Source organism: Taeniopygia guttata, chromosome 4 (assembly GCF_048771995.1).
Source record: "Taeniopygia guttata chromosome 4, bTaeGut7.mat, whole genome shotgun sequence".
Taxonomy (NCBI): Eukaryota; Metazoa; Chordata; class Aves; order Passeriformes; family Estrildidae; genus Taeniopygia; species Taeniopygia guttata.
The window spans coordinates 42,226,763-42,246,112 of record NC_133028.1 but is presented as its reverse complement, the minus strand read 5'-3'; the positions used below and the strand labels follow the sequence as shown (position 1 = coordinate 42,246,112).

The 19,350-nt window shown below is 37.8% G+C and overlaps 1 protein-coding gene across 1 annotated transcript in view; it reads right to left on the bottom strand.

Moving 5' to 3' along the window:
- Window positions 1-1,292: 1,292 nt before the first annotated feature.
- DCHS2 (dachsous cadherin-related 2) overlaps window positions 1,293-19,350 on the bottom strand; it is a 109,270-nt gene continuing 91,212 nt past the window's right edge. Inside the window, exons 15-20 of the mRNA XM_030271471.4 lie at window positions 17,250-17,461; window positions 15,630-15,781; window positions 12,851-12,981; window positions 11,083-11,369; window positions 8,221-8,359; window positions 1,293-6,822 (exon numbers count right to left, since the gene is read on the bottom strand). Coding sequence (XP_030127331.4) covers window positions 4,193-6,822; window positions 8,221-8,359; window positions 11,083-11,369; window positions 12,851-12,981; window positions 15,630-15,781; window positions 17,250-17,461 — 3,551 coding nt within the window. The 3' untranslated portion in view covers window positions 1,293-4,192. The remainder of the gene's footprint in view (window positions 6,823-8,220; window positions 8,360-11,082; window positions 11,370-12,850; window positions 12,982-15,629; window positions 15,782-17,249; window positions 17,462-19,350) is intronic.

The following is a 19,350-nucleotide window of genomic DNA, read 5'->3' as shown; positions in this document are numbered from 1 at the left end:
ACATTTATACAGTAACAAGGCAGCAATTGTGATTTTTATGACTATCATCAGCTAAAGGATTTGGTACTTTCTTCATTGCTCAAGCAACTCATATGCATCAAGAAACAGAATAATTTTGTAATTATAGCCTACCCTGCTGCCTCTCAGTATTCCTTACAGATGGTCCTCTATTACTTTTTACACATTACAGAAGAAAAGTATCTGGTGTTTTATGAGGAATAGCCCTAGCATCAATGTAAAGTGCAAGTCTTAACCAAAAAGTTTTAGATTTTCATTATTTCCCTTCTATAAGGCCCCTTTTCTTTTGCTTGAGCATTCACATTTTTCCAGTGTTTTTTAAATGTTGTATGTATTCATGGAGGAATTTTCAAAGCCACCAAGAGGATTTTGATGTCAGACTGCAGCTTTTTGAATGAGTTCTGAACATACAAATCCATCCACAGATTGAATATACATTAGGCTTTCCATACGTGCTAGCAAACAACTAACAGAACTAGCAACTATGAGGCACCCAAAACTATACTCAATTTGATTCTGAAACACTTTATTTATTGCAACCAGATCATCTACAGGCAACTGAGCCACATATTGCCATGGTGAGTTGGCTCTGTTGTGACAGACGTTAAGAGCAAGAAGCTGCAAAGCGATTTCACTTGCCAAGCAAGCCAAATCCTAAATATAAACCTCCCACCACAGTATATTCAATTACAAAGTCACAACTGCCTCCTATTCCAATTAGTGTTTTTACAGGATTTTGGGGAACACCCCTTTCCATTTGCAGCCAATCAGTGCAATTCCCTTCCTGCAAGGATTCAATTCCTCTGCGTTCTTCAGCCCCAGAGGGCTGGTTTTGAAGGAGCAATGTAGGCATTGCCATAGGGAGGAGGTCTAATCCCAATGGCCTCACACATGCCTATGGTGGACAACTGGATTGCAAAGTGGTCTTTGAGCTGGAGAAGTATAAAGCCATATGGGTACAATTGTCAGTCTGGTGCTAGCTGATGTTTTAGTAATTTTTTTTTTTTCAGGGCAGCATATTTGCAGTTTATAGATATCCCAAAGAGAACAGTTAAATATAATTTTCAAGAAGCTACATGTCAGTTATAGAAAACAAGTCACATGCAGCACAAAGGATGGATGGCTACCAAATGTAAACGACACTAGGAATTGTCAGTACAATAGACTTAGAAACAAGGGTTCATTTTAATCACAACTATTTTTACCTAAAACTGCTTTAGGAATAATATTTATCTTCAGCTGAAGAAAAAATACAAACTAAATAGGGACTTGTGTAGGTAATTAGTGATTTTAGTATCATTTTAGAAAACAGGCATATTATGTTATAATCCCTAAATAATGGGTTCCCTGTAAATACGAAGGTTTTTTCCCTTTGCACAGAAATCTGCTTGAACATCAACATAACAATGACTACCGGTAGATGGAATTTTTATATCCATTTGGTAGTGATTTACACCAGTGTTTTCAAGGCTGCCAACAAGCAAATCCAGAAGGCAGGCAGCCAAAATTCCAGAAGAGACAACTGTCTTTTATTTTATAGCTTATGCTTTTTGAGCTTAATATGATTTTCCACTAACAAGTTCTGTACCTTCTCCAAAGTGCTAAAACTGGTGTGCAGAATTGCAAAGCAACACAGCCTCTTCAAGGCAAGCTAATATTAAAGTCATGGTAAATTATAGAAGTTATACTGTTTACTTATGGGAAAAAGACAGTAAGGTTAAAAGAACTGCGCATGATTTATTGCAGGCACTTGTTTCAATGTTTAAGTTTTTGAACTTGACTATATATGACACAACAATATTTCAGCTAAGTGTTGTTTCCCATTTGATAAAAAAATCAATAAATACATAAGAAACAAGAAAAAGATTGCTATAATACTTAAATGGAGCACAAAGTATTCATTGTCTATATCATGTGCTTGATAAATAGGATGCAAATCATATCTAATCTTAGAAAGGCATCAAAAACAAGTGTAATTTGAAGGGGCTAAAATGCACCAACAGAAACAATTTTCTTGTTTTTCAAGAACTCTAGGAGGTGGGCACCCATTAGCAATGTGAGGTCCAAATATTGTCCTAAATATGATTACTGATGCTTTCTAATGATTTCTAATCCTAATAGCATTACAACATTTGTAAGAGCCATATTAGCAAAGAACCAGCTACTCATCCATTAGCGTAGACTCTATATATGAAATGAAGGCCTTGCTACCTGCTTCATATCCATCAATGTGAAGGATGAAACAGTTTTGTTGTGTAAAGCATTTATTCTTCTACTGGTCCCTATGCTGAAAAGGTGACTCCTCTAAGGATGGCATGTGCTCATTGCTCACCAGAGCAATAGCTGCCACTTGTCCGTGATCATCTGAAACTAAAATCAAATTAGCGAAGTTGTTGACTTCACAGAAAAGGTAGCTCTGTGTGCCTTCTGATACTATAATGCACAGAAGTGAGCACCCAAAGAACATCTTTCAGTATATGAGAAATTACTTTATGATTTCAGGCATTTAAGTTAAAGCCAATCAGGCTGTATATAATATAATGCCAACAGGCAGACAATAATATTCATTCTGAAATAATGTCCTTAAGCTGAACCTCTGGGTTTAGATACGAACTGGGAAGGACTCCCTTTTTTTGCTTTCTTCTCCCTGGCACAGTTTTTTGCCTGACTACACAACTTACCATCCCATCTTCTTTCTTAGTAAAATTTGTCTGTCCCAATGAATTTCTAAGCTATGTCTCGTATCTGACTCCATGGCAGTACAAAGAACAAATGTCAGCTTTAAAAGACACACACTTGCATAGCATCATGGAATCTGTTGCATGTGCAGGCTGTACAGTGTCACTGTAGCCTCAGAAACAGGATCTTATTCAAAGACCGGTTATGAGCCCACAGGCTGCAATTGTTGACATGCAAGCTTGAGAAAAAGCAGCCACTGCACATGTGCTACTGATCCCACAAAACCACTCAGCCTAACCACACTGCATGCTTTCCCTCCACCTGTTAAGACCCATAAACAAGATATACCTCTGTACATCATCTGACTTATAGCAGACTCCTAGGTACAAATTAGACCCTTCTTATAGCCCAGTTTTAACACCCGTGATGCAAGGGACTTTTAAATGTACACTGAAGAAAAAACAAAGTTATTATAGGTGTACTGTCTGTGTATTTTATTGATCAATATACAAGCATATACAGCATGTGTATGTGTCTGGATATACATACGTACACAAAATGCCATGTGTATGATACATTCAACAAACAAGGCCAGGTTACCTGGTCTTGCATAGATCTTTGGTCCAGGACAGAACCAAAGACCAGGGTGGAGGCGTACAGGATCTTCAGAACTGTAACACTGCTCTTACAGCTGCCTGAGCCCCAGGCAGCTGTAATATGTCTGTAATATGACAAAAAGACAATAGATATCTACTTGAGATCTAGTACTAGAGAAGATCGTTGCTTTTCTCTTACCACTGGTTATTCTGTTTTCCAAGGGTGATCCATTATTCAGGTTATTGTGACTTGCTGGCTTTAAACCAGGAGATAAACAAAAGGTGCCCAGAACCTGCTGAGTGGGTTCCACAGCACAAAGATAGCTAAGAAAGCCCACAGAGAAGCCATTGCAGGTGATGAAACCACACCAGGCCAAACAGATCGTTGGGACCCAGAGGCTGAGATGCGGGAAACCTGGGTAAACACTAGAGAAAGAGCTCAGCAAGAGTCCTTGTTTTATCCTTTGCCCACCCCCACATCTACTGTACTAACACGTCCCTCCAGTACTTTCCTCTAACACCACCACAGATTCAGTCAGAACCCACCAGTATGCTAACAAATGTTTTCCACAATAAAGAATTACTTAATTATTTGTTATTAATGTATTTTATAAGAAAAATGGTAAAATTAGTCAAATTGGTTATTAGGCACTTGGTTGTGTGTTTTACACAGGAAACCACACTTGTGAGCTGAAAAAGTGTATTCTCACAGTGTATTCTGAGGAGAACAAGAGGTATAGTTACAAAATTTCTGACTACTTTATATTTTAATTTTTTAGGCTCATGAAAATAGAGAGAATACTGGTGATGCAGCTCTGACAGGCATATTTTGCTGTTAAAAAGTAACAAAATACATTTTAAGCCATATTTCTTATTATAAAATACTGCCAGTTAATAACCTAGACCTGAATTTCTTCCTCTGTTGCAAGTTCATAGCTTGGATCAATAAGACATGTTCCTATCATTTTCCCATCAGACAGTACTGGAGAAGCAGAAGGTGTCTGCATGGTAAGTAGAGAGAGAGTAGGAGAAAATCTGGGGTTCATGATTGGTGGAGGGTATCCATGATTATGGATAATAGGAGGATAAGAGTCTTTATTAAAAACTTGCCCTGATGTTATTATATTTGGCATTCTTGGGGGCACTGTCCTTATGCCAGGCTGTGCTACTGATGTTATCAAGGGAGGAGGGAAAACAAGAGATTTCTTCTCCTTAGAGAAGCTGTGAATGTGAGCATTTTCATCTTTCAGTTCTGCAATATCATTAAACACTGAGGCAAGAGGTTGAAATCTGGGTTTGCAGCTGAGCACATAATCCCAGTTATAACCACCTCCGAGATCCTCATCTGAGGTGCCAACAGTTGCAAGCAAATCATACCCAGAGTCTTTCCCATCTGACATCAGGACATAGTCTCTTGTGAGGTCTGTCATTATGCCTTCCTCCTTTATTCCAATTTTCGTAAGTGTTTGAGACAAGATTTTATGTGCATAGGCTGTGTCACAAGCTTCTTCTCTGCTTTCTCCTTTAATGGTCTGCACATTCTCCATGCTTTGCATGGTAGCTGCGACATCTGTTTCTCCAGAATGATGGGAGAACTGATCAGACTCTCTTGGGACCCCCAAGTCTGCCATCTGCGAGCTGTGCTTGCTCAGTGCTGAGCCAATGCTTTTTCTGCAAGGATACTCATAGATCCGTTTGATTTCCTCATCGTCTGCAGACTCACCTTCAGCAGAACCATGACCACTGGAGTCTGAACGCCTGCAGGAGACATCATCATCCTTCCCCTCTCCAAGTCCAGCTAGGCTCAACCATTTTGCTATAGTACCCATGGGAAGCATACTGCTCTCAGTACTTTGGATTTTCTGGCAGTCCTTGTCTTCTCTTATTGAATTCACATCAGCAGCTGAGGAGGATACTGGGTTTTTTTTCACACAAGCATTAATCAGATCTTTCTGCTTAAGTCTCAGAGTAAGTGTGATAAGACTGATGGCAAGCAGCAGAAACACCATCAGTGAGATGGAAACACTCACTGTCAGGCTGTGTGCTGACACTGTGGGATCACTCTCAGGAGAATTGGAAATATTTACAAAAACAGTGCACGCTGTGAACCTTGATGTAATTTTGGGGCTATGAGCTCTTACCAACAATTTAAGAGTATCATCATTCCTTTTGATGCCATTTTTCCTTCTGTGAACAGTCTGAGTCAAATAAATATTGCCACTGGTTTGATTCACAGAAAAGAACGGAGAAGGTTTTAGAAGGGAGTAATGAACAACTCCATCCAGTCCACCATCACTGTCTGATGCTGTCACTCTACCAATCAACTGGCCTGCTTGATTCTTCTCAGGGAGATTAAAGAAATAATGTTCTTGTGTAAACACTGGGTCAAATTCATCTCTCCCCTCAATATCTACCTGAACTGTAGTGGTAGTCAGTGAATCACCTTTGTCTTTTGCTTGGATTATAAGACAGTACCTATTTTGACTTTCATAGTCAAACATTTGCTTTGTATGAATATCTCCTGTTAAAGGATCAATGAAGAACATGTCACGGTCTCCAGCAGCTTCACGGTGAGCCAAACATGAAGACTGAATGGAATAGGTAAGGTGCCCATAGGAGCCTTTATCAAAATCCAATGCACAAACAGCACACACAAAAGAAAAGGTAGGCAGATTTTCACTGACAGTGCAGCTCAGACTGGGAAACAAAAAAAGTGGGGCATAATCGTTGTCATCTAGGACACTAACAAGAACAACAGCAAAAGCCATATTTTTTACATCAGTTCCTCCATCTGTGGCTTGGATAACCAAAGTGAATTTCATGGTATCCTCATAATCCAGCATTTCTGTCAAATTTACAGATCCTGTTCTACCATCCAAGCCAAAATATCCTCTGTCATTTCCAGAGATGATAGCATAAGTGATCTCTGCATTAGTGCCTGCATCACAGTCTTTTGCTGAAACTTCAGTGATGTGACTGCCTATGGGGATGCTTTCTTTGACATGAACATGATACTCTGAGCTGCTAAATACTGGAGGGTTATCATTAACATCCAGCACAGTTATTAGCACTGTAGCAGTTGAATTCAAGGAGGGTGTTCCATGATCAGAGGCAAGGAGAACCAGCTGGTGAGAAGCAGCTGTTTCCCTGTCAAGAGCACTGCTCAAAACAAGACTGCCTACAAGTTTGTAGGATGTTTCTGACCCCACAATGCTTGTTTCCACGGAGAATAAATTCTCAGCATTGCCACCAATAATAGAGTATTCAACAAATGTGTTGTCATGCGTCCAATCACAGTCGATGGCTGAGAACAGAAGGACACTTTCTCCAACTGAGGCATCCTCACTCACACTGAGATTGTACAGAACCTTTGTGAAGCGAGGGGCACAGTTATTGACATCTTCTATGTGCACCTCTATGGAGGTAACTGCACTCAGAGGGGGACTGCCACCATCTATGGCCTCTATCAGGAGACGAATAATGGAAATATTTTTCAGCTGCATAACTGGTTCCATGGCAAACAGTGAACCTGAAAATAAAATAAAATTAACAAAAGCCCACAATTCACAGGCAAATAAATGTGATTCCAAAAGCTGATTATAAACAGTCATATTTGAAAATGACCCAGCTGTAATGGCTGTACACAACAAAATTACTCTCTTGCATCTGGAAAGTAAGCGGTCAATGTCTGGATGAACATCAGAGACAAATGGCATCCCCCGGGGTCTGGGACCAGTATTGTTTAATACCAGTGACATAGACAGTGGAATAGAGTACAGCCCCAGGAAGTTTGCAGATGACACCAAGCTGAGTGCTGCAGCTGACATGCCTGAGGGATGGGATGCCATCCAGGTGGAACTGGACAAGCTCAGGAGGTGGGTCCATGAACCTCATGAAGTTTAACAAAGATGAGTGCAAGGTCCTGCACATGATTCAGGACAAATTTTGATATCAACAGAGGGTGGAGGAGGAAGGGATTGAGAACAGCCATGTGGACAAGGACCTGGGGGTACCAGTAGATGAAAACTTGGACATGACCCATCAACATGCACTTACAGCACAGAAAGCCAATTGAATCATGGGCTGCACCAAAAGCAGCATGGGCAGCAGGGAGAAAGGCATGATTCAATCCCTCTGCTCTTTGTTAGAGTCCTACTGGAGTGCTGCATCCAGCTCAGGAGTTCTCAGCAAAGAAAACATGTGGATCTGTTGGAGCAAGGCCAGAGGAGAGCCATAAAAATGATCAGAGGACTGGAGCCCCTCTCCTGAGAACAGGCTGAGATTGTTCAGCCCAGAGAAGGCTCAGGGAGACCTTATTTTGGCCCTGAAGAGGGTTTCTAAGGAGGGGAACAGACATTTCAGTAAGACCTTTTGTGACAGGACAAGGGATAATGGTTTTCAGCCAAAAGAGGGCAAATTCAGATCAGATATGAGGAACAATTTTTCTCAATGAGGGTAATGAAACACTGGAACACATTGCCCAGAAAGGTGGTGGTTGCCTCATGCCCAGAAACATTCAAGGTCAGGTTGGACAGGATACTGTGCAACTTGATCTATTTGAAGATGTCTCTGCTCATTGCAGGGGGGTTGTACTGGATGACTATTATAAATCATGTCCAAACTATTCCATGACTCTAAGAAATCATAGCTAATGCTGTGAAAGCAAGACCTCCCCTCAATGATGCAGCATCAAATACACATACTGCATTTTGACCAGAAAAAATACACATGGTTTGGGGACAAACTGAGAACTGCAGTCTTTGATGCAATAGCTCTCTCCTGATAATGGCAGATTTAGCAAAAACAGGATGGGCTTTGGCCACCACAAATTTCCAGAACTCAAGTAATCACTGGCAACAGGTGAGAAAGGAACAAAACTCTTTGATTTATACTTAAAAAGTTGAACTAATAATCCATGCAGACTCACCATTCTTGTGATCAATGGAAAATCCCTCATAGGGAGAGAGGATTTTGTAGGAAATCATTCCATTACGTTCAGAATCCCTATCTATGGCAGAGAGCGTCAGAACAGTGGCATCCGTAGAAATGAACTCTGGCAAGTTCACCTGACATATAAAACAAAAATGCAGCTTAATAAAAGATTTTTAGATATTAAAAAATTGCCTTTATTTGTTCTTATTAGTAAAATTCCCAGATTTGGAATTCCCAGATTTGGAAGTTTTACCTACACATTTTCTTCTGGAAGAAGAAACCAGAAAGAGTTGAGATATTGAAAACTATGCCTTCAATAAGGCAAAAATTCTTAGTAAGCTTTTAACAGTAGTAAAATCCATCTAGTTTATTATGACAGCAAGTTCAGAAAAAAGTTAATCATTTTTTTCAAGAGTACGCTTATGGACTGCAACTAAAGTCTTTTCCCCTTGCTTTCAAAAACCCCTTAATTTCCATACATGGAAGACTGTCTCCAGTCTCTGTCTGGAGTATATTACTGAATGCTAAAACAGCCAATATGTGCACCCTGAAAACTCCAGCACTAGGGAACTTCAATCACCACTGGATTATTCCTAGAATTTAACTTTCCAAAATGCTTCCTTTTTTTTTCTTCTAGGAAACCAAGAAAGTCCATTCCCTTTTAAAAGATTTTCATTGTTTCAAGTCCAGGTACAGCACTTTTGTAACCAAAGTTTCCTTCCACCTTGTAAATCCAGTTTCAACTGGACAGTATGATATAGCAGCTACCTCTGTCATAACTTGAAGTGTTAGTTTAAGTAATTTAAACAGAGAGGTTATATAATAACTGTATACATATATTCAACTATATATGAGGAGCGTAAATACAAAAACACTTAAAGTAACAATAAAAGAGTAAAAATACAGGATGATGAATAACGAATTATACATATCATCAACCAAAAAGAAGCAGTGTATCTTACTTGCCAAGCAACATACCAAAACATCAGGACTGTGGAAAGAGAAGCTCAGTAGTTTACATTTAAAAAGTAAATAAAGCTACACTGTTTTGAATCAATTAATAGTGCTCCCTACAATGTCTGTTCCAACCTACAAAAAAAAAAAAAAAATTCTAGCACTTACACAAGCAAGTACTTGCCTAAACTACTCTCCAAAATCAGACACATATGAGGACTGAGGAAAATAAAGGTATAAAAATCACTTGAGTATTAATAATGTTTTTTTTTTCTAGATTGTAGATTTCTGATTTTTCATGGGAAATTTACACAAATTCTGTCGACTCAGGTCCCCAAAAGTTTCACAGGTGCCTACAGTTTGTCCCAGACATATCTAAGTGACTAAACTACTGTGCCTGCAAATGCTGAAAGATAGAAAATTCTTTACTAGGCCAAATGTTTAGACTTATTTCTTTACTAAAACTGCCTGAGACTTACAAATGGAGCATTATTAAAACGAAGTCTTCTGTGCTGCCTCATATTTTTGGCTCTGAGGACATCTACCACACACAAAAAGCACCCAGTCAAACAGCTCAGTTCACAGGATTGCAGAATGGCTAGGGCTGTTGGGTACCTCCAAGGTGTAATTCTTGTTCAGAGTAGGGTCACCTAAAACAGGGTGCGCATGACTGCATACTGCTGAGTTTTGAATATCTCCAGAGACAGAGATGCCCCAACCTCTCTGGACAACCTGTGCTAATGCTTAGTCACTGTTAGAGTTTGAAGGGAAAAAAAAGTTTCCTGATGTTTAAACAGACCTTCTTGTACATCCATTTGTGCCCACTGCCTCCTGTCCTGTCACTGGACACAACAGAGAAGGCTTTGATTTGCCCATCTTTACTTGCCCACGCTAGTATTTACACAGATTGGTTAGACTGAGCCTCCTCTTCCAGAGGCTAAAACATTTCTTTATGTAGAGGATGGTCAAGCACAGGAACAGGTTTCCTCAAGAAGTGGTCAATGCCTCAAGCCTGTCCATGTTTAAGAGGCAATTGGCCAATGCCCTTAACAACATGCTTTAGCTTTCGGTCAGCCCTGAAGTGATCAGACACTTGGACTAGATGATGTTTGTAGATGCCATGTATCCCAAACTGTTCTATAACTCAATGATTTTATTTTATATAAGCTCCACTTTCTTTAATCCCCACTTTTCTTTATGGCCTACAGCTCTCCATAGTCATGAAAAGATTTGTTTTCAGTGTTGGACAACTTCACTTCTACAATAGTACCAGTTCAAATGCTTGTCCAGGAGTCCAAAAGCTGAGCTCTGTACCCTCCTCAGTCTCAAGGGATGTTGGGGAGGTCAAAACTCATATCCTTCACTCTCTAGGTGGGTGCCATTGCCATAAGGCAGCATTACACATTGCAAACTTTATGTGCATCATCTACCACAAGGGCAATTGTGGTACACACCTCAGTGGAGCTGTGTAACTGAAAATTAAGAAATTCATGCCATAGTAACTGGGCCAGTATAAAGGTACCAACTTGTTTAGAATTCTCTCAGAAGAAAGAAGTTCTGAACACTGGATCCTGCTCCCCAGACTGGATTGGATTGTATCCAGTAACTCCTAGTGATGAATGCATGGTTTATGAGCTAGTATTCACATCAATTGCCTTCTGAAGACAGAAATCACAAACACTGAAACTGAATAGTTTCCTCAGTCCTTTTAGCAGAATTCTTAGGAAGGGGCTGGAGGTCCCTAGAAGAGCTCAGCTTTGTTTCTGATGAGTAATAGTTTATAGAGACCTTTCTTCTCTGTGCTCACATGCATTCAAAGACAAATATGAACAAGCACTCTTACTGTTTATCATCCTATATGGAAAGACACCACATGTTGATTGTGCATTTGCCATGTTCCCACCTGGTAAAAATCTTGAGTAAACATTGGAGGGTTATCATTGATGTCCAAAACAAGGATGGTGAGTTCTGCTTCTGTTTGATGCACAGAATCTGAAACTATGATATGCAGTGTATACACAGCAGTTTCTTCAAAATCTAATGGTCCCACCACTATGATGACACCAGTGTGTTGATTGATGGCAAATTTCATTTCAGGACTATTATCATAAATAAACCCAAAATGAAGTGCTGGCCTGGAGTCTGCATCACTTGCTGACACTTGAGTCACTATAAAACCAGGCAGGGTATCTGAAACAATAATTTTGAAAATAAGTCAGTGTTAAAAGATAATGTTACTATTTCTGAAGATTTTGCCTATTTTGTAATATTAGATCTTGGATATATGTAATCTTTCAGTATAGCTTTTGATGTATTTAAACTTTGTGGTTTACAATAATCACAATACCCAGAAAAGCTATGGAAACAGTAGTGTATTTCTTCAAAGGTATGTGCTGTATCCCAATTTTAATTTGGGTTTTCTTTAGACTTTCCCAGATACAGTATAATCATAACAATTTCTTCACCAGCAGCAGGAACTCACATGGTTTTCCACGAGCATTTAGGTGACATGTGTTTACTGAACAATGCCACAAGAATATTTAACTGAGGCATTAGAGACGATGATCTATGTAGAACCAACAAATGCAATTTTGGAGCTTTTCCAAATGAGGAGAAGGCCCCTAGAGAGAAAGAAGGCCTTCAGACAGACCTACATGGCACAAAAATATGAAGAGATCAAGGTATAATACTATGAGATTGAGAAACTGGATACAGACAGCTTTTGTCATGGGCCAATTTGACAGTACCAAAGATTGCAAACTGAACCTATTAGTGATCATTTCACAAAGCCTGGAGCTAACAGAAGCTAAACCATTTCTCATTTACATGTCTTGGGCATGAAGCCTCAAAAATACTGTGCCATGTCCTAAAGCAAGGGTTCTTAAAGAGAATACAAAATACTAATTAAGTAACCAGTAGTTTACAGCTGCTGTGCATCTATGAATTCTGTACTTGTCATTATGAGTGGCAGATGAATTTAGCAAAGACTAAAATATATCAGAAAAGACAAATTTGATATCTTTTGTTAATAGGAGTACTGGGGCTTGTAATTTTTCTGCCATGTATCTTAATGCATTCACATGTAAGATGCCTGCATTTGAAAATTACAGGCCCAGGACTCAAGTTGTGCAGATTGTTGAGCTAATGTCACACAACACACAAGATGCATGCTGGGATGAGAACTCAGGAGGTCCTGAGTCCTTCTGTTAATGATCATCAACTGGACTTAGTTCTAGAGTTTGAGTAACACTTCATTCAAATTTATAGGAAGAATTTCTTTAATCACAATGAAGTTCAAAATGTCTCATTTCTAGCAATACTGGTTTTAACACCAAACATTTTTATTGGAGAAGAGCAGAAATCAAAGACATATGAAGAGTGCAATACTGAAAATGAACAGATTCAAGCTGTATTTCTGCAGATTTCTCCCTCCTCCTAAATAGCCCATGGTTTTATTCCAAACTATTCACAATGTCTAAAGATTAAAAATAATGACTGAGGAAAAAAAAAGCAGATCACAATTTGCTTTGATATTTCAGCTTTAATACTATCCATTATAATTTTTACTGCATTTGGTTATTTACATGAATCACCAAAAGCACTAAATCAATATCTGGGAATTCCTAGCTTCAGGAATTAGGAAAGAAACTTAGCTGTACTTTCACACTTACTTTCTGGGACCTCCACTTCACCTAGTGGTTGGACAACTGGAACATTGTCATTAACATCTAACACTTGTATCCTCACAATAGCTGTAGCAGAGAGTCTGGGGTTTCCTTTATCAGCAGCTTGTACAACCAACCTACAATTAAAAGAGACACTAACTGTCACTTTTGATCAGAATTCACAGAATTATCCACCACTATTATAAGAAGGGGAAGTTTTAAACCCAAAAAGAATAGCCATTTCTGTTCCTCATTGCAACTCTTAAATTCCATCTTTCTTTCTGTAAGGTTGACTGTGCACAGTTTTACTTTTTGGTTTTGCAGGAAAAACATTCAGGAGATTCTACCTGGCAAAAGAATGGAAAAATCATACAAAGAAAAGGAAGTGTTCATCTGTACTCATCTAATCCAATTTCATACCAAATGTAAGTGCTAAATAACTCTTTCAAACAAGACACAGGTCTCTTGTTGGTAATTCAGAGCAGCAATTAAAACCTTAATACTAAATTATCATTTGAAGGATATAAACAATCTCTTAATTGTTTATAGAGGGACAAATGGGATGTGGAAATTGGAAAACACAAAAACATCCAAAACAGTATGCAGACAGAATGCCCGCAGACACAGAGTAGCCCTTCTATTACCTTATAAATTCAAGTGATAAAGTAAATGGCAAAGTTCCCACCGATTTTAGTGGGATCAGAATCTTGCTGTCAGATTAGAAGAGTTTTGACTTTACACTTCCATTTCACACCTGCATAAGGATGGGTTGTAAATTCTGTAAACAACCTTTTCATTTCCACAAACAATGTAGCAAAGAAAATGGTAAGCAGCAACATGATAAACATGGATAAAAAGTTCACTCTTCATGGGAGGCAGGTTCTGATCAATAAAAAGCAAATGTAAACAGATTATTTGGAAGACCATAACACTGCCAGTAGGGAAGATTCCAGACACGAATACGCAAATTCAAAATTAAATCTAACTCGACAGATGATCTTAAAAAAAAAAAAAAAAAGGAAAAAAAAAGGAAACAACAAGCTCAGCTAAAGAATATACAGGTCAAAGCTGAGCATCTCAATTTAATGTTTTATGTACTGACAGCTATTTTCACATTGCACCACATTTTTTTTTGCCTCCCCAAAGATCTTCTAAACACTTTATTGCTCCATCTTTCTTCTAAGTAACTTAAAAAGTGTCAAATACATATTTTACTTCTTATATGTTCACTTGACAATATGGCATACCAAGGCTGTAACTCAAGCTGTGGCTTGAAGTATTTCCATTCCTTAACCACACCAGCTCTACTCTGGGTATCCTTGTGGTTTCTGATCCAACAGAAGATAACTTAAATTGCAGGCTAGTGTTCAATCAGTGACCATGCATAATTCCATATAGAAAGTGTATTTTTTCTAGAATGAATATTAGTAAGGTATACATATGGAAATATTTTACTAAAAATAATCACTTTCTAAGGTTTCAGGAAAAAAATCCTCTCATAAAAACATTTTAGACAAGGCATTAAAATTAAGGTTCTGTCAACACTTTCATTATAAGCCCTCTTGTATGGGACTTAGAACTCCTGGGAATGAAAATGTTCAATTCAGATATATAAACAACTCCTTGCAAATTGGAAAGAAACAATGGTAACATTTTGACATCAAACAGGAAATAGTTTTGAAAACTTCTTTGCTGTTCACTTTTCACCTATCAATATACAGATTAATAACGCCTTTTAGAGAGAAGAAATATCAAGCCACAGATTCCCTGAGCAAACTGTCAAACTGAAATTCTTGAATTCAAAATAGATACTGAAATAAATCAAGTTGCCATATAAAGAGATATATGAGAATTATTATCTCATTAACAGTAGACATCCTTCCTTTGAAGGACTTACTCCAAGGGTTCTTTTAAAGTACTAGTCACAAATAAAATGCATTATACTATTTAAATTTTTGAAAAACAGAATTGATGTATTTGGTTCAGTGAAAAACTGAAAAAAGCCCTCCAAAACTTGGTCCCACAGGACAGGAAAACATGTAAATATTTTAACTGGTGCCACAACCAGATGGAAAAAAAAAAAGTAGCTTCTACTGACACATACACAGAAATAATACTTTTTGTATTTTGAGATTGCAGCACTTAAAATGGGTCTATTAATGAATCTTCATAGTAATATATTCTCTTCAAGGCACTATTTATTTTCTTTCTAATTCCAACTATGGAATAACCCATAAAGAAAAACTGTCAAGTCCACTTGACAATATTTATTCAGAGTTTTAGAAAAACTGGAAAAACTTATTACTTAGTACAAGACAGGTCATAGATAGAAACAGTTTAAAAAGAGCCTTTATCACATTATTGAGTAGAAACTTTGAACTATCTGGCAAATATAAATGAGAACTTATCCCTACTTCTTGGATTTGATTTGAGTGTTTTCACTGTGTCTTAATAAAGTACATTTCCAGAGAGGGAATGGCTGGACAGTTATTAATATACTAAAATCCAGGAACTGTCATTGTTCCTATAGTGAATAATCACAGTTATATCATTAAGTGTTGTCATTGATTAAACTAGGCTATATTACTTTCTCTACATTTGGTAACTACAGAAGAATCTGTAGTACAAATGGGCAGCTTTAGATCTGTTCTCAGTGCTGCCTGGCTTGCATCCAGGTTCTGTGGGCAATGGATATCAACAGGAAACTATGAAATATGTAACATGAATATTCTCAAGTTAGATGAGACAAAAGGAATATATTTTTATGAGAACCTTAAATACAAACCTGTAAGATGAAGTGGTTTCATAATCTAGGCCTGTATTAGCTGCTAGAATTCCTCGCGCTGAATCAATTAAAAATGTTGCATTTTCATTACCAGATACAATTGAGTATTCAGTTTCTCCATTCAGCCCACTGTCAAGGTCAGTTGCAAATACCTGTTTGTGAGCAAACCGAGGCTTAATTAAAAACAGTAGAACATGATTTCAGAAAGAAAACCCTTATACTACAGGCAGATATTTATGATTACTTTCCTTTCAACTGCACATATTTTAAATAAATCATCATTGTCCACAGCTTGAGTGTCGTGTAAGGTAACAAAATCTGCCTATGAACTGCAGTGGGCTGCACATGAATGAGTAATTTGAAATTCAGCTACATAAAGCATTAGGGCTGAATGCAATCCTTTTACTATTAGGTTGCTTTAGAATGCTCTCTCTGTTGAGCACAAAAAAATGTATTTTCTCAGTGGTACAGGACTGACCTTTAAAGTATTGCTGCTATATAAACAAAGAATAAAATAATAAAACTACCAATTTGGAGCTTTCATGGAATACTTCATTAATTACCTCTTAAAAATACCAACCAGAAAAGGTAAAAACCAAATCTGCAAAGATTTGCCAACAGAATAAGGAACAATCAGCAGCAGTGAACAGGTTTCTCAAAGAGTCCTCTTACTCTTTGAAGAGTCATCTTTGTATTTTTTTCATTGCTGAACAAGCACTATAATGAGTCTGGGATCCAAAACATAGCATAGGCAACCAGTCAGATTGAATAAAGGAAACATAATAGAATGTATTCTGTCATAAAATTTTGATTACACATCTGGCTTGACTGCCTTTTGATATTTCTCCATTCCTGGACATATGTTTCTCTAAATACAATGTCCATCAGTTTCTAATCACTTTGCCTTGGAGGCATTTGTAGCTTTTCATTTATTTATTCTCTAGAGAGGGAATATCTTTAGTACCTAACATGACCCTCACCGTGACCTGACTTGCAATGCAAGAACATGTACTGAGGAAATCATGTGTACTTCTAGTCCAACTGATGTCTACTTTTGCTCTAACATGGCCAGCTGGAAACATTTTGGGAGAATGGACCCATTCAGAGGGAGAAGTATTTGCACATTGAAATTAAGACAAGCTGCTCTTTAGGCATCAGATTTTAAATTGAACACTTGGGTTTGACTCTACTAGTCTGATGAGTAGAAAGTGTTCTTTTTATTGCTATAGTCCTTTCAGTAGAGGCATTAATACAAGACCCAGCCTATATTGTAACCAGAACCACAGATTTTAATTGTATTTTCAATTCCTTGAAGATAGAAACAGAATTTTTTAAAAAGATAATTTAAATTCCAGGTGCACAGTTACCCAGAAGATACAGATTTCTCTTTCAGTTCAATAGACCTGAATGAATGATCTGATCTGAAATATGGTCTAGAAAAAAAGAATAATGTAATATTTTAGATAACCAAGCAGACTAGTAGCAACACCAAGAATCCTACTCCCAGTTTTTAAGACAAAGTGGTCCAGGACAGAGCTAACAGAATTGTAGTGATGAACAGATCAGCCAAACTTCTTTTTAACTGCAGCAATGTGATTGGGAAGATATACTTCCACTTACCTGTACGATGTCTGTTTTAGAACTCTGGCCTTCCCATACTGATGCTTTATAATAGCTTTGCTCAAATTTAGGTGCATTGTCATTCACATCTTGAATCAAAACTGTCACTCCACAGAACACTGAACTGAAGCTATTTTCAGCCACAACTGTAAGATGTATTTTAAACTTATCTTCATAATCAAGGTGCTTTGGCTCTTTTACTGTGATTGTACCTGGTTTATTACAAGAAAAAATATCTCAATATGTGACATACTCATCCAGGAAAAAATATGTACAAATGCAGTTATGAAATTCTGAACATATGTGGTCACCTCCATTGAACACATAACAGAATTCCATCAAGCTCGCCATTGTGTCCTTTTTCTACCTACCGTCACCCCAACCTGCTAGTTACTGAATAAATCTTGGACAGCTAAGTTTTCACCAACCACCACTACATTGGCAATTGACAAAAAGTAAGCCAATTTACTAGATGAATAGAGACAAAGTGTCTGCATGACGTTCCCTCCTCGGCACACAACACTGTCCTTCATCTAACAGTGGCTAGATCTACCCCTCTCCACCAAAATCCACATCAGGCAACAGCTGTAACAATTCCTGTATCTGACGGATCCACAGGCAAAACACTCTGATGTAGTGAGCCCCCTCTCCTGAGCTGTTATTTGTTGTTATAGGACACGAGAAAGCACAACGTGAGCCACTTGCTACTTTGCAAGGTAAAAGAGAAAGTTTATTTTTTGACTCCAACTTTTATACTTTTCTAAAGGTGACAGTGGATTGGAGAGTGAATGGGCCACCTCTCCAAAGACATTGGACAAACCACCAGTACATCAAGTTTCTCCACCCCCATGAAGGAATGTAAAACAACACGTTATTTACAGAAACTGTGTGGGAAAGTTTCCCAATAGAATGTAAACTCAGAAGGCTTTAGAAAAACTTAAGAATCAGGGCGACAGTTATTCTATCAAAAATAAACTAAGAATGAGACTTACTAGGATGACAAGGACAACTGGCCACCTCCACATTAAGCATGAAATGTCCTTGGAAATCCATAGTCATTTTTTCAATGTTCTAGGAACATACTCATAATTCTCTATTACATCTAAGCATAAAACATACTTGATTTGTATATTAATTTTCACAAGAATTCAAATTCAGTTTTGCATGGACTTTTCAGTAATGATGTCATGAATAGTGTTATCCCAAACTTGGGCTATCATAAGAATGCATAAACTGTGGCTCCACAAACTAACGATTTTTTTATTTTCTAGGATAAGCAAATATTAACTATTGTTTATGGACCTACATCTTGAATATAAAGATTTCAAAGGTGTTTTATTTTCAGCACACTTAGCAATATCACATTATGTTTGCAGAGAAAAGAAAACAGACAGGGGCAAAAGAAATATACTTCCAGATGACAGAGAGCAAACAAAGACTCTAGCATAGACTGAAACAAATAATCAAGTTTGAGGTAACCACCTAGGAGGAACATGTGAAAGAACCAGAGCTGCTCATTCTTCAGAAGTGCATTTGAAGAAAAAACAGGGTAACAGTCTTGAAATATGCAAATAATAAGGGGATTGCCTTTGTCTTATGTTTACTCTTCCTAGATTAAGAAATAATAAGTTTAAAACATTTCAGTAAATATTCTGATAAATATGAATAAAAATTTTCCAACTGCCAAGACTTTTGAAGACTTTTGAGAGGGTTTTGCAGAATCACTGTCCCTGACGGTTTTTAAGGTCAGTACAAATTTCTGTCATATTTTGGCACAATTAATTCCCCTCCTGCATTGGAGGGGCAGACTAGCTCATGTCTTTGATTCACCTCCTACTCTTTCTACAATTCTACAGTATAATAAAAAATAACAATGGTAGAAAGTGTTCTCCAAAGTGTGGTTAATTAACATCAGTGCTTGAAAAGGCAAGTGGAGCAGACCTTTGGCTGTTCAGAATATGAATTACAGACAGGGCATTGATACGGCTCAAAAATACTTCTGTAGAAGCAAGGGGTAGAGAATTACTGGTATCAAAATTATGCTAATGTAAGCACTGATCTTCAGAAGTCCTTAAAGGTTGAACTTCAGTTATTTTTTTCT